The sequence below is a fragment of the Lethenteron reissneri genome, unplaced genomic scaffold, assembly GCF_015708825.2.
Source record: "Lethenteron reissneri isolate LAM-NWPU_2019-01 unplaced genomic scaffold, ASM1570882v1 scaffold_1640, whole genome shotgun sequence".
NCBI classification, from domain to species: Eukaryota; Metazoa; Chordata; class Hyperoartia; order Petromyzontiformes; family Petromyzontidae; genus Lethenteron; species Lethenteron reissneri.
Window position 1 is genome coordinate 928,488 of NW_026891378.1, and position 27,306 is coordinate 955,793.

Here is a 27,306-nt window from a genome sequence, read left to right on the forward strand (position 1 = left end):
TAGTATGAGTAGTGTAGTGTATAGTTGTGTAGTGTAAAATATGGTGTAGTATATAGTATTTTAGTATATAATAGTGTAGAGTATAATAGTGTAGCATATTTGTAAGTTGTGGTGTGTAATGTATAGTAGTGTGGTGTATAGTAGTGTAGCATATAGTAGTGTATAGTATTGTAGCATATAGTGTAGTGTATAGTGTAGTGTATAGTAGTGTATAGTGTAGTGTATAGTGTAGTGTATTGTAGTGTAGCATACAGTGTGGTGTATAGTAGTGTGTAATAGTTTAATGTATAGGAGTGTAGTGTAGTGTATAGTAGTGTAGCATATAATGTGGTGTATAGTAGTGTGTAATAGTTTAATGTATAGGAGTGTAGTGTATTGTAGTGTAGCATATAGTGTGGTGTATAGCAGTGTGTAATAGTTTAATGTATAGGAGTGTAGTGTAATGTCTAGCAGTGTGGTATGTACATGGCACCGGATGTATGCCAACCGTGATAATCGAAAGGTGCTGTGGAAGAACAAACTACAAACACAAGAAAAGTTTGCTGCAGTGCGTGTGTGAGTGGGTGAGTGAGTGGGTGAGTGAGTGGGCGTGTGAGCGGGTGAGTGAGTGGGTGGGTGAGTGGTGAGCAGTGCAGCCAGGATAGCTATATAAGAGCAAGTGGGATCAGACCGATCACTCAGCAACCTCACGAGAGGCAATCGACAGTGGAGGTTTCAAGTTTTCGAGTCAAGGTCGCATCTAGGAGAACGTTCAAAGTCGCCATGGACTGCAGGGTGATCATCTTCGTCTTGTTCGTGTCAAGTTTCTCGCTTGGTAAGATCCATCATCATCATCCCCATCATTATCAGCAGCATCACCATCACCACCATCGTCACCGCCATCATCATCACCATCATCATCACCAACATCACCATAACCATCATCACCGCCATCATCACCATCATCATCCAACATCGTCGTCATCATCACAATCATCACCATCATCATTCAATATCGCCATCATCACCATCATCACCATCATCACCATGATCATTCAATATCGCCATCACCATCATCATCATCATCCAACATCATGACGAAGGATAAATCATCACCATCATCATTCAATATCGCCATCATCACCACCATCACCATCATCATCCAACATCATTACGAAGGAAAAATCATCACCATCATCAGAATGATCATTCAATATAGTCATCATCACCATCATCATCCAACATCATTACGACGGCGAAATCATCACCATGATCATTCAATATCGTCATCATCACCATCATCACCATCATCATCCAACATCATGACAAAGGAGAAATCATCACCATCATCATCCAACATCATTACGACGGCGAAATCATCACCATGATCATTCAATATCGTCATCATCACCATCATCACCATCATCATCCAACATCATGACAAAGGAGAAATCATCACCATCATCATCCAACATCATTACGACGGCGAAATCATCACCATGATCATTCAATATCGTCATCATCACCATCATCACCATCATCAGCCAACATCATGACAAAGGAGAAATCATCACCATCATCACCATCATCATTCAATATCGTTATCATCACCATCATCACCATCATCATCCAACATCATGACGAATGAGAAATCATCACCATCATCACCATCATCATTCAATATCGTCATCATCATCATCCAACATCATTATGAAGGATAAATCATCACCATCATCACCATCATCATCCAACATCATTACGAAGGAGAAATCATCACCATCATCATTCAATATCGCCACCATCACCATCATCATCCAACATCATTACGCAGGAGACATCATCACCATCATCACCATCATCCAACATCATCGTTATCCATTATACAGGGGTGTTTTTGGGGGGGGTGAGATCCCGTAACAATAAATGTTGTGTCGTGAAACCCGCCACCATCCGACACAGCCAATTAGTCACGGGGTTTTGTCACGTGAACAGAATGTGCTAATTCGTCACGAGTACGGCCACACCGGTTTGTTGGAGAACCATTCCACAACATTGAGAACATTTACAGAAGACTGTAAATCATTAGACCTCATTTGCCAGTACCAAAATATAGTAATAGGCATTGTCCAATGCTTATATTATCAGTGTGTTTTGTCTTCTTGGTACTTTCGGTAAAGTCACGTAGAATGAAAATAATAAAATAAAAAATAAAAGAATAATAATAAAATATAATAAAATTAATTTATAGTCTTCTCGACAGACCTGTTCTTCACCTGAGGACGGCTGCTTGCGTTGTGGCCGAAACGTCGTGAGTCACGTAGAAGGGAAATAATAAAATAATAAAAATAAAACATTATAAAATAATTCTCACGACGTTTCGGCCACAACGCAAGCAGCCGTCCTCAGGTGAAGAACAGGTCTGTCGAGAAGACTATAAATTAATTTTATTATATTTTATTATTATTCTTTTATTTTTTATTTTATTATTTCCCTTCTACGTGATTTTACCGAAGGAACCAAGAAGATGAATACCTGCAGTCACGAAAGCTTTAAATCGAAATTCATTTTTTCTCCTACAACATCAGAGTGCAGCGCCACATTAAATACACACTACAATGACAATAGTTTAAAGCAATTTGAAACATGTTTTTTTGGGGGGGGGCAGAGCTTTGTGACGTCATATTTGAGGAGGGGGGGGGGTCTGACTTTTTCTGACGCCGTGTGACGATGGGGGGGAGGAGGAGGAGGGGGGGGGGTCAAAAATCGTCAAAAATCGCGTGACGTCATTTATGGACGGCCCCTTTGTATTTGGGCGCATTACGCCAAGGCCCCATTGTTGCGACGGCCTCCGTGTTAAACTGCAGGTTGTGATCACCGGAATAAATGTCCACACCGCGACTCGAATTTGTGAATGTGCATCGTGGCTTTAGCTCTCCAACGCGAACACAACAAACAGGTTAGAGCTGAACTGGTCTAAGGGGAGCGGCACGTGTTGTGTTCACACGTGACAAGCCCCCACCCCTCCCCCCCTATTCTTAGGTTTTTTCCGGTAAAGTCACGTAGGTAAAACATCAAAATTAATGAAAATAAAATAAAACAAAAAATCCCGACGTTTCGGAGGCAACACAAGTCTCCGTCATCAGGTGGGACCGTCACAGCCGAATTAGCTGCATCAAGTGAGGCAATGATTCAAGATGTAATCCCTTATAAGCAAGTTGAAGGGGGAGGAGAGGGGGGGGGAGCTCATCAGAATGTTAGTACAACTCATCGGGAGGAGGGGGCGGGGCCAAAAAATTGAACGACGGCTTGGACGCAGTTGCTGCTGCACACGTCAACACAATGGACAGAGGGGGAGGGGAGGTCTGATACACATGATAGACAAAAGAACGAAATTGCCCATGTTTATACCAATGCTGGCTGAACAATGAAGAGGGTACTGTTAAAAAAACAACTGGGGATGTTAACACTCGGTACAGTAAAGTAAGATAGTGCCTGTCAGATAAGATGGTCCAAAAAAGTGTAATTAAGTCTTTTTTGCGTGGTTGATAACATCTTTCCAATGTTTACTGATTGTCTGTGTCGGGTAGTGGCGGGTTTAACGACACACGCAACTTAGATATATTTTCGGCGATCTAACAAATCGGTGTTATGGAAAATAAATGACCAAAAAAGTTAGTTGAAAGCATAATTTACATTTATCTCCACGAGTAACGCTAAAAGATTCATTAGATAGCTTGCAGTGCCACGTCAGTCGGTACGATCGATTGCTCATAGATTATACACACGTTTTAAGGTAATTTTGGGGTGCTGATTCCAAATCTGGCATCAGTTTTTGTCTATCACATCAGGTTTTTGAGATATCAAATATTGCATTTTCAATAAAAACTTCAGAAGAAAAATATTAAATAAATGTGGATATCTACATAAAATGATATTATAAACACACTATCCTAAAAATACAGCGCCCTATTTTAACACTAAAGCAGTCACTAACTCGCAACAACTTGCAATCATAAGTGACAGAGTTAATTTCGGGTAAAATCAATGAAAATGGGGTATGCCGATAGCATAAAAAGTGAGACGTGATAGAGCAAATCTGAGATCAGATTTGGAATCAGCACCCTGAAATTTGTCTAAAACAGCTGCAAAAGTCCAGGCCAGAAAAAAACTTTTTTTTGTTGACCAGTGTTATATTTGCTTTCCATTGATTCTGGTTTTTGTTGTTGTTGTTGCTGCTGCAGGCAACGCACTGATATGCTACAAATGCACGGCCTCCAGCAGCAACTCGGCATGCAACTTGCAGGGGAGCGAGACCTGCAATGGCACGTGCATAACCACCGTCGGCTCGGTGTTAGGCTGTGAGTAACGCCTTGCGTTTTTACTCCTCACCGCCACTGCCACCCATAGACTCAACACTGTCACCCATAGACTCAACACTGCCACCCATAGACTCAACACTGTCACCCATAGACTCAACACTGTCACCCATAGACTCAACACTGTCACCCATAGACTCAGCACTGTCATATACTCAACACTCCCCATAGACTCAGCACTGCCACCCATAGACTCAGCACTGCCACCCATAGACTCAACACTGTCACCCATAGACTCAACACTGTCACCCATAGACTCAGCACTGTCACCCATAGACTCAGCACTGCCGCCCATAGACTCAACACTCCCCATAAACTTAGCACTGCCACCATAGACTCAACACTGCCACCCATAGACTCAACACTGTCACCCATAGACTCAACACTGCCACCCATAGACTCAACACTGCCCATCGACTCAACACTCCCCATAGACTCAACACTGCCACCCATAGACTCAGCAATGCCTATAGACTCAACACTGCCCATAGACTCGACACTGCACGATAGACTCAACACTACTATAGACTCAACACTCCCACCCATAGACTCAACACTGCCCATAGACTCAACACTGCCCATAAACTCAACACTACCATAGACTCAACACTGCCCATAGACTCAACACTGTCACCCATAGACTCAACACTGTCACCCTTAGACTCAGCACTGCCACCCATAGACTCAACACTGCCACCCATAGACTCAGCACTGTCACCCATAGACTCAACACTGCCCATCGACTCAACACTCCCCATAGACTCAACACTGCCACCCATAGACTCAGCAATGCCCATAGACTCAACACTGTCCATAGACTCCTCAACACTGCCCATAGACTCGACACTGCACCTTAGACTAGACCCCGCACCTCCGATTAGAACAGTTGGCTACGTGCGGTTTTGCGAAAAAAGTTCAAGAACTCAAGCACCCATTCACTTCCTCATTCACTCACTCATTCACTTACTCATTCACTCACCCACCCACTCATTCACTTACTCATTCACTCACTCATTCACCTACTCATTCACTCACTTACCCACGAATTAACTTAATCATTCACTTACTCACCCATCCCCTCCTTCACTTACTCATTCACTCAATCACCCACTCATTCACTTACTCGTTCAAACACCCACTAATTCACTTACTCATTCACTCACTCACCCACTCATTCACTTACTCATTCACTCAATTACCCACTCATTCACTTACTCATTCACTCACTTAACCACTCATTCACTTACTCATTCACCCACCCACTCATTCACTTACTCATTCACTCACCCACTCATTCACTTACTCATTCACTCACTCACCCACCCACTCATTCACTCACTCACCCACCCACCCACTTATTAACTTTCTCATTCACTCACTCACCCACCCATTCCCTTACCCATTCACTCACTCACCCACTCATTCACTTACTCATTCACTCACCCACCCACTCATTCACTCATTCACTCACTCATTCACTCACCCACCCACCCACTTATTAACTTTCTCATTCACTCACTCACCCACCCATTCCCTTACTCATTCACTCACTCATCCACTAATTAACTTACTCATTCACTTACTCACCCACCCACTCATTCACTTACTCATTCACTCACTCACCCACCCATTCACTTACTCATTCACTCACCACGCACCCATTCACTTACTCATTCACTCACTCACCCACTCATTAACTTACTCATTCACTCACCCACCCATTCATTCATCTCACCCACCCATTCACTTCCTCATTCACTCACCCACTCATTCACTTACTCATTCACTCACTTACTCACCCACCCACTGATTCACTTACTCATTCACTCACTCACCCACCCATTCACTTACTCATTCACTCACCACGCACCCATTCACTTACTCATTCACTCACTCACCCACTCATTAACTTACTCATTCACTCACCCACCCATTCATTCATCTCACCCACCCATTCACTTCCTCATTCACTCACCCACTCATTCACTTACTCATTCACTCACTTACTCACCCACCCACTGATTCACTTACTCATTCACTCACTCATCCACGCATTTCCTTACTCATTCACTCACTCACCCACTAATTCACTTACTCATTCACTCACTCATTCACTTACTCATTCACTCACTCACCCACCCATTGATTCACTTACTCATTCACTCACTCACCCACTCATTCCCTTACCCATTCACTAACTCACCCACTCATTCACTAACCCATTCACTCACTCACCCACCCACATTCACATTTTCCCGTTCTGACGACCTAACTGTACTGGACACGTGTGCAAAAGAGCTTTATAGCTCATCGGATTCCTCCAGCAAGATAAATGATGATTCTGATTCTGGAATTCGCGTCACTTTGATCTCCCACCCCCCTCCCACCCATTGCCTCCTCCCCTACCTCCAATCCACCCATCACCATCATCATCAACATCATCAACATCATCACCAACATCACCTCCATCATCACCACCATCACCACCATAACATCACCACCATCACCACCATCACATCACCACCACCACCACCATCACCACCATCACCATCATCACCACCATCACCACCATCACCACCATCATCACCATCATCACCATCACCACCATCATCACCATCATCACCATCACCACCATCACCACCACCATCACCACCATAATCGTCGCCATCACCACCACCATCACCACCATCATCATCATCACCACCACCATCACCACCATCACCACCATCACCATCACCACCATCACCACCATTATCACCATCACCACCATCACCACCACTATCACCACCATCACATCACCATCACCACCACCATCACCACCATAATCATCGCCATCGTCCTGCGTGACCCGAGGAGCAGATAGCAGCTACACCAAGTCGTGCATCACCACCCCCTGCACGCCAACGAACCTCAACTTGTACGTGAGCAACTCGAAAGTCTCCTGCTGCACCACCGACTTGTGCAACGTATCCGGCTCCCCGCGCCGCGTGGCTTCCATCATCGTGGCCACGGCGATGGCTCTCATCAGCAGCGCGGTGGGATTCTAGCAAAGGGCGACAGGCAGAGGTCGCAACCGGGTACCCGATACCCGTACCCTACCCGATACCCGGCTACCCGTACCCGGCCGGGTACGGGTAGCCGTTTGCGACCCTGGTGCGGCCGGGTACGGGTAGACCGTGAGTCACTGGTGAGTCACCGTGATTGTCACTCATTTCCCAACGTCTTGTCTCTTCTCACAATTCAAGTTCCTAGAATCAACCCACCCGCGCCTGCAACATGGCTTCATCCCAGAGGTCGCAATCAGGTACCCGATACCCGTACACTACCCGTACCCGGCCGGGTATGGGTAGGGTACGGGTACGGCCGGGTACGGGTACGGCCGGGTACGGGTACGAGTACCCGTTTGCGACCCTGGTGCGGCCGGGTACGGTTACGGGTAAGAAATCAAAACCCGTTTGCGACCTCTGTTAATTAGCAACGCAGCTCTGTACGAGAGTTATAGATATTTAGAAATCAATGAAACAAACGTCGCAATGGCTTGTGAATCCACACCCCTGCAGTGCGACGCCGACGATGATGGCGGTGGTGGTGGTTCGATTACAGATTTTTAAATGATCCTGTGATTTAAAATGTCGTGCCGTCTATCGCGAAATAAACGCTAAATCTGCTGACATCGTTCGCGTGATCTGAACGTCATTTACTCGACGGCATACAGCACTGGCTCGGGCGAGAGCGACTCTGCTGATGCTGCTGATGAGACACTGGATGTCGAAACCGTTCTCTTTGGTTATTTGGGTAAAGTCAGGTAGGTGAAAAAATATGATAAAATATAATAATAAAATACAAATAAGAATTACATAAAAAAAAATAATAACTAAATTAGTGATTTAATTTAGTTATTTCTATTTTTTTTAATGTTATTTTATTATAGGTGAAAAAATATAATAATAAAATAATATTTTAAAAAATGAAATAACTAAATTAGCGATTTAATTTAGTTATTTCTATTTTTTTTTTTAAGTATTTTATTATATTTTATTGTTTTCTTTTTTTTTCACCTACGTGACTTTACCGAAAGAACCAAGAATATGAATCCCTGCAGTCACGAAAACTTCAAATCAAGTTGAAACCGTTCCTTACCTACAGTGGGCAGTTCACCAGCATTGATTCACGGGAGTCCGACTCTGCTGATGCTGCTGATGAGACACTGGATATTGAAACCGTTCTCTTTGGTTATTTGGGTAAAGTCACGTAGTTGAAAAAATATAATGCAAACAAAAAACACAACTCTGATAATGTATACATTATCAGAGTTGTGTTGTTTGTTGTTTTTTTTATTCCGACTGCAAGTATTGTGGTCAATGCAAACATGACTCCTTGTAAAAAAAGGTGTCAGTTTTGTTGCCAGATAAAAGGGTAAAAAAAACAATGATCAAACCTAGTAAACTTGTAAATACAATGCAATACAGCACAGAGAGTCGGCTAATATAACAGTCAACACCATACCTGGTTATAGAAGTAGGTTTTTACCCTTTTAAACTGGTACAAAACTGACACCTTTATTCAAGGCATCATGTTTGCAATAACCACAACACAAGTAGTCAAAAAAGCAAACAAAAAGAAGCAACTCTGATAATGATAATAATATGCACGGTCCTTGAAGTTGATTGGTCCACACCCGAGACGGCTTTTTTTAGAGCCTAGTCCCCATTGGTGTTGGACCAGATGACACCAGAAGGCGTACAACTCAAACACAGTGCAATATCAGAGTATTGAGAGCTCGGGGTAAGCATTTACACTATGAGATCTCTTTTACCAGTGGCAAAATATAGTAGTAGGTTTTTACCCTTTTAAACTGGTACAAAACCTGGTTGATTAACGTTCTTCCAAAGATTGCTAAATTTGAGAGCGAGACAAAACACACAGACACGGAGACACACAGACAGACACACAAGCAGAGCGAGACTCACACAAAGACACAGGGAGAGACACACAAAGACACACAGAAAGACAACACATCTGTGTCGAGGCCTTAAATAGAGAGGGGGGGGGGGGGTCATCCGTCCAGGAGTTCCACACAACTCTCCGAGTATCCTAGCAGTTTCCAGAATCAGAACACGACGGACTCTGCACAGTTGTCGAAGCTGGTGGAAGCGCCGTCCAGTCGGGCGCCGGATCTTGGCGGCCTCTGTCAAGTTCGCCGTCGACAAGGAAACCACGTTGCCCTTATCCGACACTGAGATGTCACAGCCGTCTATGTGGAGAGAGACTCTACGGATTACTCTAGCATGCTGATGGCGGGTCCCAAGTACGATGAACTTCAGTCTCGTCACGTAAACAGGACGAATTGGCACGTTCTGCTCACGTGACAAACTTGACTAATTGGCTGCGTCGGATAGTGGCAGCTTTAACGACACGTTGACAATATTTATGCGATCCAAATCAACAAAAAATTAACCCGTAAAAACAAAGTTTTTCACTATAAATCCTTTATATGCGTGGCGGCTAGAGTCATCTCGTCCTCTGGCTTGAGATGGCTGCCACCTATGAGTCAGATGATTGCATTGCACCATTAAGCAATTGGTAATTAAATATAATATTTTTGTCCTAAAAAGTGTAAAATTTTGGAAAAAATTTTCACGAACATTAATTGTCACGCACAACGAGTCTGTGTGGAAAATGTCAGCTCGATTGGATCACGGGAAGTGGGTTAAAAAACGACCGAAAGATTTGCATGGTCGTAAGCAAGCAAGCAAGCGAACTCAATATAAAGGATTTTAAAAAAAGAGATCTGTTATGGATAATATAGGTCGCGAAAGCTTACGTGTTAAACTGAATTTAGGCCTATTCGAGTTTATCTTCAGAAGGTTTGATGTCATCCAGTTCTTCATCTCATTGACGCACGAGGCGTGGAACATGCGAGACGCACGAATCGGCTTTCGTATGGAAGTAAAGTTGCGTGTCGTCGGAATATTAATGCGCACCGATACAAAGACGAGAGGGGATGACGTTGACATCAGCGGTGTAAAGTATGAAGAGCACCGGGCCAAGTACACTTATAAGACCAGGTTTTACCCTTTCTGGCAATAAAACAGTTGTGTTAAGATGTTAAAACACCAAAACTGAAACCTTTTGCAAGGAATCATGTCTGCATTAAACACATTCCTGCGGAGGGAGCTGGTAGGAACGTTGGGTTGCTCGGTCAATGGCCAGGATCAACGGCGGCGTGGTGTATTCCGCAAATATGCCCGACTGTGAGGGCGGGCACAAGCCGGTGTGAGTAGGTTAAACGTTGAGTTTTATAAGGGCACCACGGGGTGACCAGCCCCTCCCCATCCAGCCCCACCCCGCCCCTCCCCACCCTCCCCTTCCCACCCCTCTCTCCCCACCCAGCCCCTCCCTGCACGACGGACGGACACAATAATCCCGTGGGCTGGTGTAACCAGGAGGTTCCTACCAGTACCAGATATACCTTGTGGTGAACATTCATACAAAACACATGCTGTAGACCTGAGGTCTAACACCGTTTGAGTCTATGCCCTAAAGAAAGCTGTCTAACATAATTCTAAATTTGAAGCTTTCGTGACTGCAAGGATTCATATTCTTAGGTTTTTTCGGTAAAGTCACTTAGGTAAAACATTAAAATAAAAGTACAATAAAATAAAAATCACGACGTTTCGGAGGCAACACAAGCTTCCGTCTTCAGGTGGAACCGTCACAGCCACGACAGCTGTATCAAGTAAATGAGAGATTACAAGAGCTACCATCCGTATATATAATGGTTGGAGAGGGGGGGAGGGCCAAGTACGGCACACTTTTTATTAATATGGTAAGGTGAGGCTTAAGAGGCTGAGCCTTTGTTATGGAGAGGTACGGTTTGTGACTAAGCCTGGCCTACATAACAAGTATGAAAAAAGAAACTAAACATGGTAAAACAAGCCTGGCTGTCTATCAATAACCTCTAATAGTTGTCTGTCAAATAAGATGGTCCAAATAAGTGTAGTTAAATCTCTTTTGCATGGTTAATCACATCTTTCCAATGATTACTCAGTTTGTAACCATCATCACGGTTGAAATTATGTCTGTGTTTGTATATTTGTATGGCTTCGTGTACAAACCTTTGATGGTAGCAAGGAGGTTTGCAGAGAACCTTGGTCTCGGAAAAGACAATTTCATGAGTGCCCACCGAGTTGTAGCAATGATCGGCAACGGCCGAAGAATCAGTTCTGCCGTGTTTCAGATCTGACTTGTGCTCGCGGACACGATCAGAAAACATGACGTTTCGTTTCTCCAATGTAGCAATCACCACAACTGCAACTCAATTTGTAGACTCCAGGATACTGTAAGTCAGGAACGACATCCTTCACAGATGGAATCAGATCACGGATTTTATGCACTGTACTGAATCGGACTTGGATCTTATGTTTGTTTAGAATTTTGGAGATCTTTTTGGTCACGCCTGCTATGTATGGTAACGTGATAGTTTTGTCTAACATAAACCAATCTGTTTCAAAGACAATGCATCATATACTACCAGAGCATGTGAATTTTGTTTGCATGTTCACGACAAGTATGTGTGGTTAATGCAGACATGAGTCCTTGCAAAAGGTTTCAGTTTGGTGTTTTAACATTTTAACACAACCCGTTTTTTATTGCCAGAAAGGGTAAAACCTCATCTTATATTTTGATACTGGCAAGGGAGGTCCCATGATGACAAAGTACACTTCACTGTGACACACCGCACATCACCGATGACCTTTGTGACAGGTTACCGGCAAAGCTAACCCTTTGTGTCCGACCTGTAATGAAGAACTCAATCCATGAGAGCACGGTACCTTGTATACCATAAGCAGGTGTTATGATCAACTGTGTCAAACGCAGCAGACATGTCTAGTAGTCAGAGCAGCGGGACATCGCCACGGTCAGCCACCGTGAGTGCGTAATGGATGACCTTCAGCATTGCCGTCTCTGTTGAGTGAACATGCTGGTTTCATGATTGAAGGCTTGGAATGAGGCCGTTTTTACACTCTTTTATTTAACTCACTCCGTCTGTTGTCGTATCCTCAAAACATCTTCTAAATTTTTACCCACTTCCCAATGTTCTATCGACTGCAAACTTGGTATGCTTATGTCATACTGATGACAATACTATATTCTAAAATTAAAAAATATAATTTTTTAAAAATTTGAGACGCTTTTTTTATTTAACTCACTGTGTTGTATCCTCAAATCTTACGGCTCTAATTGTCCACGCTCAACTCACGTTGGCTGTAAATCACCACGTGGTCCCTTACGTCACGGCAAGCCTCGGGGAGCCACGCCGAGGGGCGGAGGATGTGGAAGGAGGGGAGGGGCGATGGGGGAAGGGGGCAGGGGCAGCTCGGACAGTACATTTCATTAAAGCGTGGTTAAATAAAATGTTTTTTTACATATTTTATTATTTTGCTCCAGATAGCTGAGGACATACCAGTCTCTCGACAATTTGTCAGAGGGGTCTTGCTCCAGCCTTCTTCAACCGTGGTGTGACTATGGCATGGCGCTGGCTAGTTCGTCGACAACCTTGCGCGACTGAAACATTGCACGTGCTCATGATGAAAGGCAGAAAGCGCCGGGAGAAACTCCTTCAAAAATTTGTGTCGGCCGGCATTAGGTCCCAGTGCACAGGGGGGACATTGTTGGAGCAGCCGTTATGATCCTTCGGATTTTCCTCGGCTGTGGATGGCACGAACATATCCAGAACGGAAGAAGCTGACGGCAGAGCTGACTCGGAAATGCCGCCTTCCGTTTCTCGACGAACGGCAACCTTCCGAGTGAAATCATTCACGTGGTGGTCCTGTACCGACGGGCAATTCATCACACACACACACAACTATACTCTACCGAAGGAACCAATAATATGAATCCCTGCAGTCACGAAAAATTCAAATCAAGTTGAAACCGTTCCTTACCTACAGTGGGCAGTTCACCAGCATTGATTCACGGGAGCCTGACACTTTAGAGATGAGACACTGAATATTTTTGGTTCTACCGATGAGACACTGAATTTCAAAACCACTCCTTGCCTGTAAACAGCGGGCAGTTTACCAGCATTTATACTGGTAGGAACCACCTGGTTCCACAAGCCCACAGGGGATTATTGTGTCCGTCCGTCGTGCATCCAAAAATGGGAGGGGTGGGGCTGGATGGAGGGGCTGGGTAGGGAGGGGCTGGGTGGGGAGGGTGGGGCTGGGTGGGGGGTGGGAGGGGTGGGGCTGGGTGGGGAGGGGCTGGTCACCCCGTGGTGCCCTTATAAAACTCAACGTTTAACCTACTCACGCCGGCTTGTGCCCGCCATCAGTCGGCCATATTTGCGGAATACACCACGCCGCCGTTGACCCTGGCCATTGACCGAGCAACCCAACGTTCCTACCAGCTCCCTCCGCAGAAATGTGTTATACTACTGTATACCAAACTACATACACTACAAACACACTGCCAACGCGCTACCACCTCGGACGAGTCACCATCACACGACAGGCCGAGACGAACGAGACGTTTGTGACTGCGTGTTTATTTTCAGCGCCCGGGAAAGACTCCTTGCAACTTGTTACAGCAATTGAAAGGTGGCTTTGGGGGTGTGTAGCCTGCGTTTGTGTGGGCGTGTGTGGGCGTGTGTGGGCCGTCCGTGCGTGCGTTCAATCATTCCCACTCGGAGAAAGAAAATAAACAATTTACATCCTTTGGCTCAACGTCTACCCCCAACTTATAAATCTATTCACGATTTTTGTACTTCACCAGGCGTGTAAGACCACAACGCTCTTTCAGAAGCGAACTGAAATGAGAGCTACGTAGCTCAAGTGCGTGGCGCCCTTGGTCAAGCGGTAAAATAAAAATATCTTTAGTTTACTTGTGATCGGCCAGGTCGCTTCCGAAAGAAGAGCTACGTAGAAGAGCTCAGTGTATGAGGACCTTTAGACACCTGGTCAAAAAAAACGTCTTTAAAATTAAGTTTAGGGCTCCTGGAGCATTATACATTTAGGACAGACGAACGAGCCAGGCCTTAGGTGGAGGTCAAGCAAATACCAGCGGCACGGAGATTGGGGCCACCCAGTGTGGGGGCGGGGGGGGGGTAACCCAACGAAAAGAAACCAAAGAAAATCCTCTAAAATCATCGAGGCGCCCACAAAGGTTTCACGGAGACAAATCCACACGCCACCAACACTTCTGCCCGCACACACGCACACACACGCACACACACACACACATGCGCACGCCTTAGGAGCCCAGAGGAGCAGCAGCAGAGCCAAGAGGGCAGCACAGACGGGAGGGCAGAGCGGCGCAGGACGCCTCTAGTGGTGGCTGTCGTTTTCCTCGTAGCCGGTGGGAAGGGCGTTGACGTGGGAGTTGTGGAAGAGGCTGTGGTTCCCGTCGCCCCAGGGGAAGCGCTGGCGGAGTGGGAGGGGGTAGAGAGAGAGAGACAGAGAGGTCAGGACGGGACATCCGGAAATTGTTGGGACCGCGGGAGGAATCCGATGAGTTGTGAAGCTCTTGTTTTGTCGCCGGATGTCTCCGGTAAGGGGTGCGAAGGGCCCCACTGGTCAAAACGTTGCAACAACAAACACGACATGAAAAATAACAATAGGGTTTTTACCATTTCTGGAAATATAAAACGGGAGCTGCGCTAAGATTTTCAAACACCAAGGAGATTAACCTTATGCAAGGAATCGTCAATTTTTTTCATACCTTGATACTGGCAAAAAGTTGCCGGACAAAGGCAGTGCCCGCAACCACGATAGTGAAGTGCCCAGCATAGGAATGGTAAAAAGAAATCACGTAAAATAAATATATGCAAATGGAACGAAGCTATTTTATTTAACCGCTGCATCGTGCTTCCAGGGTGCCCCGCATCTGCGGACGTCTGGAACGCGCTCTCTTCCTTTCGAAATTAGGAAGCCACTGGCGCGAGACACTTTGCATCTAACGATCGAAAATTCATTGCTTTTAGAACCGCTGCTTGTTGTTGTTGTTGCCAGTATCAAAGTATGAAAAGATAAGAATAGGTTTTACCCTTTCTGGCAATGAAACAGGAGTTGGGTCCGCGCATGCCCATAGCGGCGGCTAACGCGCCGCGCTACGAACCTGGCGACCCGAGTTCGATTCCCGCTCACGGCCAACGCCGGTGGCAATTGTCTGATCCGGTCCTGGGCCTCCCCTAGGTCGACTCAGCCTCAAAATGAGTACCTGGTGCGGTGTTAGTGTGCGTGTTAGTGTACTTGTTAGTGTACGTGTTAGCGCGTGTGTTAGTGCGTATGCGCGTGTTAGTGTGTATGCGCGTGTTAGTGTGTATGCGCGTTTGGGTGTGTGCGTGTTAGTGTGCTTATAAGTGTGCGGGCATGTTTGGGTGTGAGTGTGCGTGTAAGTGTGCTTGCGAGTGTGCAGGCGCGTATGGGTGTGCGTGCGAGTGTGGGTGTGAGTATGCGTGTATTTGCGTGTACAGTAATCCCTCGCCACTTCGCGGTTCAAGTTTCGCGGCCTCAGTGCATCGCGGATTTTTCGAACTGATTTAAAGGCCTCATTATACCTGTGCAGTAACACCATCATCATCATCATTCATCATCACATTCATCGAACTGCACAGGTCTGTCATCGTCGTCATTGTCATCGTCGTCATTACTGGAGTCAAGTCTCAAGATACTACTGTCATTGGCGAGTGTAGAACACCATAATACGTATCGTATGAGAGAGAGTGAATGTATAATATTAAGGTTTTATAATTAAATAGATTTAAGTAATATATATATAAAGTATAAATATACATATTTTAAACATTCTGGTACCCACACACACATATACGGAAATTCCTAGGGGGCCAATCCTACTTCGCGGATTTTCACCTATCGCGAGGGGTTCCGGTCCCCATTAACCGCGATAAACGAGGGATCACTGTATTGGCGTGAGCCTGCCCGCCCGCGTGCGTTGGCCCACCTTGGTGCGCAGGCGCAGGTGTTCATAGGGGACGAACTCGGCCCGCTCGTGCTCGTGCTGGCTCGAGAGGTAGGAGTTGAGCATGCAGACGGCGACGCCGGGCAGGGCGACCGTGAAGGTGAGGATTTTCCACATGCGAGAGCCTGGCACGGCACAGGACACACGGGGCGAGGGGAGAATGACACGAGTGTTGATGTTGACGTACGCCGAAATTATTTTTGGAAACCACCGCACGGAGGCAAACCGCTGCCATTCGGGAGGTGCGGGGCAAGGACAACTAAAAAAACACAAAAAAAGCAGCGCTCGAGAAATTAGTTTTCAATCTAAAATCTATGCCAGTCTTTGGGTCTCTGTGTGGCCAGTCTGTGGGTCTCTGTGTGGTGAGGCTATGGGTATCTGCGTGGTGGGTCTATGGGTCAATGCGTGGTGAGTCTATGGGTCTGTGTAGTGAGTCTATGGGTCTCTACGTGATGAGTCTTTGGGTCTCTGCGTGGTGAGTCTGTGGGTCTCTGTGTGGCGAGTCTGTGGGTCTCTGTGTGGCGAGTCTGTGGGTCTCTGTGTGGCGAGTCTGTGGGTCTCTGTGTGGCGAGTCTGTGGGTCTGTGTGGCGAGTCTGTGGGTCTCTGTGTGGTGAGGCTATGGGTCTCTACGTGATGAGTCTATGGGGTCTCTGTGTGGTGAATCTATGGGTCTGTGCGTGATTAGTCTATGGGTCTCTTTTAATGAGGCTATGGGGTATGTGTGGTGAGTCTATGGGGTCTCTGTGTGGTCAGTCTACGGGTATCCGTGTGGTGAGTCTGTGGGTCACTGCGTGGTGAGTCTATGAGTCTCTTTTAATAAGTCTATATAGGGTGTGTGTGGTGAGTCTATGGCATCTCTGTGTGGTCAGTCTATGGGTTTCTTTTGATGAGTCTATGGATCTGTGTGGTGAGTCGATGGGGTCTCTGCGTGGTGATTTAATGGTGAACAGCACACACCCACCTTGCAATCTGCAGATGGCCCGGAACAGGAAATGGTTAACTCGCATGTACTATAGCATCATATATACCTAAAATGCGACCCCTCTATTGCCAGTATCAAAATGATGAAAAAATAAAAGGCTTTACCCTGCCCGGCAATATTACAGGAAGTGCTAAGAGGTCTCAACACCCAATAGACACCCCTATTGCAAGGCATCACATCCCATAGATATAGTTTCAAGTTTCATTTATTAGGTATAGCCCTGTGAGCCATTCGGCTCTTGAATCGGCTGCAACCGCAACAAACAAAAAAACAAAAACATGAACAAGAAAACATCTTAAAGTGACTATGTGCAAACAAAAAATCCAAGAAAAGACAGCAAAATATTGCAGAAAAAGCACCGTACACCAACACTGCGTGCAAAAATCCCAGTGGGATGCAAGTCAAACAACAACAACCACAAGACAACTTAGATTAAGGCCATCAGTCTAACTCTGTACTAATTTTCTAGATTTGAAGCTTTCGTGACTGCAAGGATTCATATTCTTAGGTTTTTTCGATAAAGTCACGTAGGTAAAAAATTCAAGTTAATAAAAGTAAAATAAAAAATAAAATAAAAATCACGACGTTTCGGAGGCAACACAAGCTTCCGTCTTCAGGTGGAACCGCACCGACAATCACAAAAATAATATTCAGGGCCTACCTTGGCTCCTCCCACCCTCAACCAGTATATATACAAGGACTGTTTTCTTGGAATCTCTCACTTGATACAGTTATCGTGCTGTGACGGTTCCAACTGAAGACGGAAGCTTGTGTTGCCTCCGAAACGTCGTGATTTTTTATTTAATTTTACTTTTATTAACTTTAATTTTTTACCTACGTGTCTGTACTACAACAAACAAACGTGGCCAAACCGAAAAACTGGACGACCCATAAGATCCCTTGCTTTTAACTTCCACTAAGCTCGTGGTCCATCCTAAGCCGCATCCCCACTGAAGCAAATGCGGATGCCTGATGATACACTCATGGAAAATTACAAACCGACCAGTCGTGTACGACTGTGGTCATCCAGAATAGACCACAAATACGGAGTAGGAGACAGACATCACTGCGGTGATGATTAATACTCCGCTACTGCTTCTGCTGACACGGTGGCTCTGTGGCTTGACCACCTGGATGTGCCATTAGTAGTCATTGTCTGTGCATCTACGTCAGCCGTGGTTCATTGGTGTACTAACGCTGGTGTAGAGACAAGGTCATACAGGAGGCTGTCGCTCTGGTGTAGGCCAATCGGTTTCAAGGACAACGCATACAACAGTATTACCAAAGGTAACGTTTGTCTTCATGTTTTACCGCAAGGATGACGTGTGGTTGATGCAGACTCGACGACGTCTTGAAATAGGTGCGCGTCCATTTGATGTGTGAACACCTTAGCGCAACTCCTGTTTTAATTGCTAGATGATACTTGTGTCAAAAAGGCCCCACAGATAGAATCATCTCTCTCTCTCGCTGTCCGTAATTCTTTAAAAAATCAGTTTTAACACATAGGCTATCGCCACCAGTGTTATCCATAGTTTACAAAAAATAAGCCATAGCAAAATGGGACCTTTTGCCAGTATCAGAGTATTAAATAATAAGAAGAGCTTTTACTCTTACAAAAACAGGAGTTGTATTAAGATGTGCAAACACCAAATAGAAACCCTTTGCAAGGAATCGTGTATTGCAATAACTAATTCTCCGTGTGCCCTAATAGATCTCAACGTTCATCTCACAAAGTCCCATCACAAGGGAAAAACACAAATAAATAGACAAAAACAATTGTTTTTTTGCCCGTATTGAAACGGCTATACGGCGTATTGCCCCTGAAAACTCAATTTCCCCTGGACGAGAACACGGGTAAACCGTATGGGTTTACAGGTATGAGTGTACAGTAGTGTACAGTAGTGTACAGTAGTGTATAGTAGTGTAGTGTATAGTAGTGTAGTGTATAGTAGTGTAGTGTATCGTGTAGTGTATCGTGTAGTGTATCGTGTAGTGTATCGTGTAGTGCATCGTGTAGTGCATCGTGGTGCAGTGTGCACAACTGTCAACCCCTTATCAGTGCCCTTCTTATTACAAACCAATTCAGACCTGGTCACCCCTGTGCCCTTGTAAAGATCAACGTTCATCCTATGCACTACACTCTACTATATACTACACTACTATACACTACACTATACACTACACTATACACTACTAAATACCTGTCAACCCCTCCCTTATCAGTGCCCTTATTACAGACCGATTCAGACCTGATTGGTCACCCCCGTGCCTCTATAAATCTCAACCTTCACCCCACAAAGTCCCATCACAAGGGAGAAACACAAATAGACGAAAACAAAATTTCGATTTAAAGCTTTCGTGACTGCAGGGATTCATCTTCTTGGTTCTTTCGGTAAAGTCACGCGTGGTAGCCGAAACGTCGTGAGAATTATTTTATTATGTTTTATTTTTATTATTTTATTACTTCCCTTCTACGTGACTTTACCGAAAGAACCAAGAAGATGAAAACAAAATTGTTGCCCGTATTGAAATGGCTGTACGCCTATACAAGAATACGGGATAAAGCATATGGGGTTGACAGGTATGGACACTGTGTGTGTGGTTAATGTAAACTCGAAGCCTCGCAAAACGTTAAGAAACGCACCAATTAGCGTGAGCAGAACGTCTAGCAGAGGCTCCAACTCTAATTAAAACTTGACTTGAAGCTTTCGTGACTGCAGGAATCCATACTGGTTGGTTATTTCGGTAAAGTCACGTAGTTATTATAAAATAAATAACGACGTTTCGACCGCAACACCAGCGGAAAAAAAATATAATCCAGCAGTAGAAGTGCTGAACAACGTCGCTATTTATTTTACTTTCTACCTACGTGATTTAAACCCAAAGAACCAAAGTGTATAATTAAAACCTACGTTAAATTTCGTTAAAAAAACTTGTCGAGGCCTAGTCCGTCACACCGAAGCCTCCTCCTGACCTTGCCTAACCACCACCGCTACCACCACACCACCAACCCCCGCGTCTCTCCCGTCAACTCACTCTTGTGCTCCTCGTGCGCCACCGAGGCGTACCGCCTCGCGGGCACCCGGACGAGGCGCCATGCGGACGAGGCGAGAGACAACGGAGGAGACATCGCCGCCGAGATCGGGGAACGAGAGACGAGATACGCGAATGGCCGCCTTCCTCAACCTTGAAACAACCGTGACGTCAGCACGCAAGGGCTCGTGACGTCAGCGCGCACGCTTGGTGAGTGGTGGGGGTGGTGGTGACGTCAGCACGCAAGGGCTCGTGACGTCAGCGCGCACGCTGGGTGAGTGGTGGGGGTGGTGGCTGACGTCAGCACGCACGGGCTCGTGACGTCAGCGCGCACGCTGGGTGAGTGGTGGGGGTGGTGGTGACGTCAGCACGCAAGGGTTCGTGACGTCAGCACGCACGCTGGGTGGGTGGTGGGGGTGGTGGCTGACGTCAGCACGCAAGGACTCGTGACGTCAGCGCGCACGAAGGGGTGGGTGGTAGGGATGGTGGGTGACGTCAGCGCGCACGGGCCTGTGTGATGTTCGCGGGTACGTGAGGGGGAGTGACGTCAGCACGCACGGTCTCGTGTGACGTCACCGAGCACGCAGGGGTGGAGGGGGGGGAGAAGAGACGTTGGGGGACGTACGCGACGTGGATGGACGATGACGTCATCGCGTTGGGTGCACGATGAGCGGATGTGACGTCACCGCGTTCCGGCGTATGTGGGGGGGAGGGGGACCAAAGGTTTTGGAGAACGTACGCGTGACGTCATCGCGTTGGGTGTACATTGAAAGGATGTGACGTCACCACGTCGCGACGTACGTTGTGGTGGGGCGATGCCCAATGGTTGGAAGACGTGCCGTGATGTGGTGGTTGGTGACGTCATCGCGCTGGATCCATAATGATAGGGTGTGACGTCATCCCGTCACGATGTCAGTTGGAGGGGGGAGAGGGGCAATGCTCAAGGTGAGGTGGATCGTGACGTCATCGCGTAAATTAAAAGGACGCTGACGTCACCTCGTCGCGTACGTAAGTGGGAGGGGCCCAAGTCAATGGAGCCTTCGATGGATAGTGACGTCACCGTGTCGACTCGCGTTCTCGCCAGTGACATCATCATCTCGCTTGGTTTAAGGATTCGTACGTCATCGCGTGCGTGACGTCATTACGCGCGAGGCAACTCTGCATGACGTCAAACGCGTGTCGCCAAAGGAACTTAAAAGAGCCGGATGACGTCATACGGAGTGAAAGGGTAAGAACCCGCTGGGCGGTGACGTCATGTCCACGGAGGGCTAAAAATAGCCCTGTGACGTCATCGCTTCCTGGATCCGAGAGTCGCGCCCACGTGATTTGGAGCTGTCCCGCCAATCAGAGGCGGGGGGGGGAGGGGCGAGCGAGTTAATTGATTGACAGCTTAATTATTTATTTGTAATTAATGATTGTGTGTTGTGTGTGCACGGCTAGGAGCGAGAGCCAAGTTCGATGTCACGGTCACCACCGCGGCCTCTCGCCGACCAGTAGCCTGGGCCTCCTCCCCTAGGTCGACTCAGCCTCAAAATGAATAACCTGGTGTAGCCGCGTGTACGAAACGTCGCCACCGAGCTACCAGCACATGCCCCTACAGCCCTGCTGGAGGCTACCTGGGGTAGCTTTGTCTGTGTGTGGTGTGTGTAGTACATAGACACTGCTGCTGCTACTCGCTAGCTAATAGCACTTGCCCCTACAGCCCTGCTAGACGCTACCTGGGGTAGCTTTGTCTGTGTGTGGTGTGTGTAGTACATAGACACTGCTGCTGCTACTCGCTAGCTAATAGCACTTGCCCCTACAGCCCTGCTGGAGGCTACCTGGGGTAGCTTTGTCTGTGTGTGGTGTGTGTAGTACATAGACACTGCTGCTGCTACTCGCTAGCTAATAGCACTTGCCCCTACAGCCCTGCTAGACGCTACCTGGGGGAGCTTTGGTGTTGTGTTGTTGAAGGGCGAGCATTGTAGGCGGAGTCGGCCTTTAGTTCATGAAAAATTGTAGCATCCATATCACGGTGTTGTGTGTGTGTGTAACATCAACGCAGGGGAGACAAAGGCGGCCGGGCGTGCTCGTTAGCCACGAAGACAAAAGGTCACCCGTGTAGCCTCGAGGAGGATGTAGAATCAGCATCACCACGCGTTTAGAGTTATTTTGGCTGCTGCTATCAATTTCCACGTGATTAAATCAGCCACCCGATTGAGCTGCTGTAATTTTTTTGATCGCTTCTCAGAAAAGAGTTGTCTTGTTATTCGTAGGTAACGCTAACACTGGTCAACACACTTTTTCTGGCATAAGGTATTCCAACGGGTTTAATGTAATTTTGGGGTGCTGATTCCAAATCCAGTATCAGTTTTTTGTCTATCACATCAGGTTTTTGAGATATCAAATATTGCATTTCCAATCAAAACTGCAGAAGAAAAATATTAAATTAATGTGGATATCTACATAAAATGATATTATAAACACACTATCCTAAAAATACAGCACCATATTTTAACACTAAAGCAGTCACTGCCTCGCAACAACTTGCAATCATTAGTGACAGAGTTAATTTTGGGTAAAATCAATGAAAATGGGGTATGCCGATAGCATAAAAATTATGTGATAGAGCAAATCTGAGATCAGATTAGGAATCAGCACCCTGAAAATAGTCTTAAACAGCTGCAAAAGTCCAGGCCAGAAAATTATTTTTTTTGTTGACCAGTTTAATTGGTTCTAACCGGAGCTTTGTGAATCTTTAAACCGTGCAGGAAGCGGGAGTGGACCATCCATAGGGAGACGGAATGCCGTTGAAAGTTCTATTTTGGACTCCGAACATTGTAGGTGAGACTCCTCGCATTCCCAACATTCAACAAGGATTGTGACAAAATACCGGATCGTAAGACACTTGCGGGTGCGTCCTATAATCTGGTAGGTGGGTGGGTGAGTGGTTGAATGAGTGGGTTCGTGGGTAAGCCAGTGAGTGAGCGATTGGGTAAGTCTGTGGGTGGATGAGTGGTTGAGTGAGTGAGTGGGTGAGTGGGTGGGTGGTGAGTGGGTGGGTGGGTGCTTGGTGAGTGGGTGGGTGGTTGAGTGGGTGAGTGGGTGATTGGGTGGGTGGGTGAGTGAGTGGATGGGTGGGTGGAAGAGTGGGTGGGTGGGTGAGTGGGTGGGTGAGTGGGTGGGTGAGTGAGTGGGTGAGTTAGTGGTTAAGCCAGTGAGTGATTGGGTAAGCCTGTGGGTGGATGAGTGGTTGAGTGAGTGGGTGGTGAGTGGGTGGGTGGGTGGTGAGTGGGTGGGTGGTTGAGTGGATGATTGGGTGGGTGGGTGGGTGAGTGGGTGGGTGAGTGGGTGGGTGGGTTAGTGGGTAAGTCAGTGAATGAGTGATTGGGTAAGCCTGTGGGTGGATGAGTGGTTGAGTGAGTGAGTGGGTGGTGAGTGGGTGGGTGGGTGCTTGGTGAGTGGGTGGGTGGTTGAGTGGGTGAGTGGGTGATTGGGTGGGTGGGTGGTTGAGTGAGTGAGTGGGTGATTGGGTGGGTGAGTGGGTGGATGGTGATTGGGTGGGTGGTTGAGTGGGTGAGTGGATGATTGGGTGAGTGGGTGGGTGGGTGAGTGAGTGGGTGAGTGGGTGGGTGAGTGAGTGGGTGGGTTAGTGGGTAAGTCAATGAATGAGTGGGTGGGTGGTTGAGCGGGTGGGTGAGTGAGCGGGTGGGTGAGTGGTTGAATGAGTGGATTAGTGGTTAAGCCAGTGAGTGATTGGGTAAGCCTGTGGGTGGATGAGTGGTTGAGTGAGTGGGTGAGTGGGTGGGTGGTGAGTGGGTGGGTGGGTGGTGAGTGGGTGGGTGAGTGAGTGGGTGGGTTAGTGGGTAAGTCAGTGAATGAGTGGGTGGGTGGTTGAGCGGGTGGGTGAGTGGTTGAATGAGTGGATTAGTGGTTAAGCCAGTGAGTAAGTGAATGATTGAGTAAGCCTGTGGTTGAGTAAGTGGGTGAGTGGGTGGGTAGGTGGGTGGTGAGCGAGTGGGTGGTTGAGTGGGTGATTGGGTGGGTGAGTGGGTGATTGGGTGGCTGATTAGGTGGGTGAATGGATGGGTGAATGAGTGGGTGGATAGGTTGGTGTATAGGTGGGTGGATGAGTGAGTCGGTGATTTCGTGGGTAAGTGAGTGGGTGGGGTGAGTGTGCGCAAGTTCCTAGGTGAGTGGGTGGGCGGTGAGTTGGACGCCTCGGTAGGGGTTGTGAGCGAGCGGCCATTGTACGCACGTCATACGCCACCCGTGACGTCACCCCAACCGTCGCCAATCGGAGGGTGCGTCGGCCCCTCGTGTCGTCTGTGCGTGCACGTGCCAGGCTATGTCCGCCTACTGCTCCTCGCGCTTGCCTGGTGGTGGTTGGACTCCCCTCACCTGTTCGTGCCTCTATACTCGACCTTTGCAGCTCTGGACTGTGAGTGACCCCCACCACCGCCACCACCCCCACCACCGCCACCACCCCCGCCACCACCCTCACTCCCACCACCCCCTCCACCGCCACCACCCCCACCACCGCCACCACCCTCATCACCGCCACCAACCCCACCACCACCACCCTCATCCCCACCACCACCCCCCACCACCACCCCCACCACCATCACCACCCTCACCCCCCACCCCCACCACCACCACCACCCTCACCCCCACCACCGCCACCACCCCCATCACCACTCCCACCACCACTCCCACCATCACCACCCCCACCATCACCACCCTCACCACCACCCCCACCACCCCCACCACCCTCACCCCCACCACCGCCACCACCCCCATCACCACTCCCACCACCACCCCCACCACCACCACCACCACCCCCACTACCACCACCACCACTCCCACCACCACCACCCTCACCCCAACCACCGCCACCACCCCCACCACCACCCCCATCACCACCCCCATCACCACCCCCATCACCACTCCCACCACCACTCCCACCACCACCCGCACCACCACCACCCTCACCACCGCCACCACCACTCCCACCCCCACCACCACCCCAACCATCACCCCCACCACCACTACTACCCTCACCACTCCCACCACCACCACCCTCACCACCACTCCCACCCCCACCACCATCCCCACCACCCTCACCGCCACCACCCCCACCACCACCACCCTCACCACCACTCCCACCCCCGGCGTGTGCAGGGATTGACGGGTGGCTGGCGCGCCGCCTGCATCAGACCTCCGCCTACGGGGCCTGGCTGGACGTGGCCATCGACAACCTGGGACGCGGGCTCCTGTGGAGTCACCTGTGCCAGGTGTCTAACCGGGGTTCACTCACCCCCACCCCACCCCCTCGCCTACCGCCAATGCCTGTCAACCCCATACGGTTTACCCCGTAGTCTTTGTAGGATGAACGTTGAGATTTTATGAAGGGCACGGGGTGATCAATGAGGTCTGAATTGGTCTGCGATAAGGTAGGGCACTGATAAGGGGTTGACAGGTATGGAGACCCACAGAGATACACAGAGACACACAGAGATACACAGAGATACACATAGACACACAGAGATACACATAGACTCTTATAGATACACAGAGACACACAGAGAGACACAGAGATACACAGACACACAGAGATACACAGAGACACACGTAGACACACAGAGACACAGAGAGACCTCACAGAGACCCTATATAGACACACAGAGATACACAGATACAACACAGAGACACACAGAGACACACAGAGACACACAGAGACACAGAGAGACCTCACAGAGAGCCCATATAGACACACAGAGATACACAGATACAACACAGAGGCACACAGAGACACACAGAGACACACAGAGACACACAGAGATACACAGAGACAACAGCACTGTTTTTCGAATGCTTCACCGAGGAGAACTTTGTGTGTGTGTGTGTGTAGACGTGTGTGTGTATGTAACAGCACTTGCCCCAACAGTCTGTTAAGGCTGCACTGGGGGACGGGGTGGGGGGCGAATCTCTGCCTTCTCTGTTCTTCGTCGTCGACGCAGGGCTGGGGCTACCTGATCTCCGCGCTCGAGTGGATCGTCTTCGTTTGCAATCACCGATCGCTGGGAGCCGACTGGAAGGAGAAATTCGACGGAGCACCACGCTGGGTTCAAGCCGTCATGGCCAACGGTGTTGTGCGGGAGAGGGGAAAGAAAAAAACAACACGAGCTTCATCATGGGACCTCCCTCGCAGAGGTCGCAAACGGGTTTTGATTCCTTACCCGTACCCGTACCCGGCCGCACCAGGGTCGCAAATGGGTACCCGTACCCTACCCATACCCGGCCGGGTACCACAAGTATGTGTGGTTAATGCAGACATGATTCCTTGCAAAAGGTTTCAGTTCGGTGTTTTCACATTTTAACACAAACCATGTTTTATTGCCAGAAAGGGTAAAACCTGGTCTTATAAGTGTACTTGGCCCGGTTCTATTCTTATATTGTGATACTGGCAAAGGAGGTCCCATGATGTAGCTGCTTACTCCGAGCTCTCAATGTCCTGATAGTGCATTGTCTTTGTGTTCGCCTTTTGGCGTCCTCTGGTCTAACACTGTTTGAGACGAGGCTCTAAAGAAAGCTGTCTCTGGTGTGGACCAATCAGTTTCAAAGACAATGCATCATATACTATCAGAGCATGTTTTTTGTTTGCATGTGCACCACAAGTATGTGTGGTTTAAGTGAATAGATTAGTGAGTGACAAGATGAACGGGTGAATGAGTGGGTTGGCGAGTGCATGAGTGAGAAGGTGAGTGGATGAGTGAGTGAGTTAGTGAGTGAGAATATGAATGGGTGAGTGGGTGAGAAGATGAATTGGTGAGTGGGTGGGTGAGTGAGTGGGTGAATGAGTTAGTGAGAAGATGAATGGGCGAGTGAGATGGTTAGTAGATGAGTGAGAATATGAATAGGTGAGTGGATGAGTGCGAAGATGAATGGGTGAGTGGGTGGGTGAGTGAGTGAGA

The 27,306-nt window shown here is 47.8% G+C and overlaps 3 protein-coding genes across 8 annotated transcripts in view; 2 read left to right on the top strand and 1 right to left on the bottom strand.

Moving 5' to 3' along the window:
* The window catches only part of LOC133339158 (uncharacterized), a 175,430-nt gene that overhangs the window by 144,624 nt on the left and 3,500 nt on the right, over positions 1-27,306 (top strand). Inside the window, exons 1-5 of one of the 6 annotated variants that reach the window (XM_061547299.1) lie at positions 21,659-21,974; positions 23,104-23,176; positions 24,678-24,773; positions 25,514-25,626; positions 26,353-26,545. In XM_061547299.1, coding sequence (XP_061403283.1) covers positions 23,137-23,176; positions 24,678-24,773; positions 25,514-25,626; positions 26,353-26,545 — 442 coding nt within the window. In that variant the 5' untranslated portion in view covers positions 21,659-21,974; positions 23,104-23,136. The other 5 variants (XM_061547304.1, XM_061547301.1, XM_061547303.1 and 2 more) reach the window with 5 other exon arrangements.
* On the top strand, positions 696-7,710 carry LOC133339146 (prostate stem cell antigen-like). Its single transcript, XM_061547269.1, has 3 exons — positions 696-814; positions 4,221-4,337; positions 7,215-7,710. Exons 1-3 carry the CDS (start codon positions 763-765, stop codon positions 7,400-7,402), a joined length of 357 nt encoding a protein of 118 aa, XP_061403253.1. The 5' UTR covers positions 696-762; the 3' UTR covers positions 7,403-7,710.
* On the bottom strand, positions 13,886-20,548 carry LOC133339170 (cytochrome c oxidase subunit 6A1, mitochondrial-like). The gene is made up of 3 exons (XM_061547322.1): positions 20,357-20,548; positions 16,320-16,462; positions 13,886-14,779 (listed from the first exon to the last, which is right to left on the bottom strand). Exons 1-3 carry the CDS (start codon positions 20,448-20,450, stop codon positions 14,684-14,686), a joined length of 333 nt encoding a protein of 110 aa, XP_061403306.1. The 5' UTR covers positions 20,451-20,548; the 3' UTR covers positions 13,886-14,683.

Bases quoted from the DNA above. Each gene is read 5' to 3' on its own strand.
- LOC133339170 (XM_061547322.1), bottom strand. From the start codon at position 20,450: ATGTCTCCTCCGTTGTCTCTCGCCTCGTCCGCATGGCGCCTCGTCCGG. The intron at 16,463-20,356 runs GTGAGTTGACGG...GTGCCGTGCCAG, and splicing joins GGCGCACGAGGAGCACAAGA to GCTCTCGCATGTGGAAAATC. The intron at 14,780-16,319 runs GTGGGCCAACGC...CCACTCCGCCAG, and splicing joins ACCTGCGCCTGCGCACCAAG to CGCTTCCCCTGGGGCGACGG.
- LOC133339146 (XM_061547269.1), top strand. From the start codon at position 763: ATGGACTGCAGGGTGATCATCTTCGTCTTGTTCGTGTCAAGTTTCTCG. The intron at 815-4,220 runs GTAAGATCCATC...TTGCTGCTGCAG, and splicing joins CGTGTCAAGTTTCTCGCTTG to GCAACGCACTGATATGCTAC. The intron at 4,338-7,214 runs GTGAGTAACGCC...CCCGAGGAGCAG, and splicing joins CGTCGGCTCGGTGTTAGGCT to ATAGCAGCTACACCAAGTCG.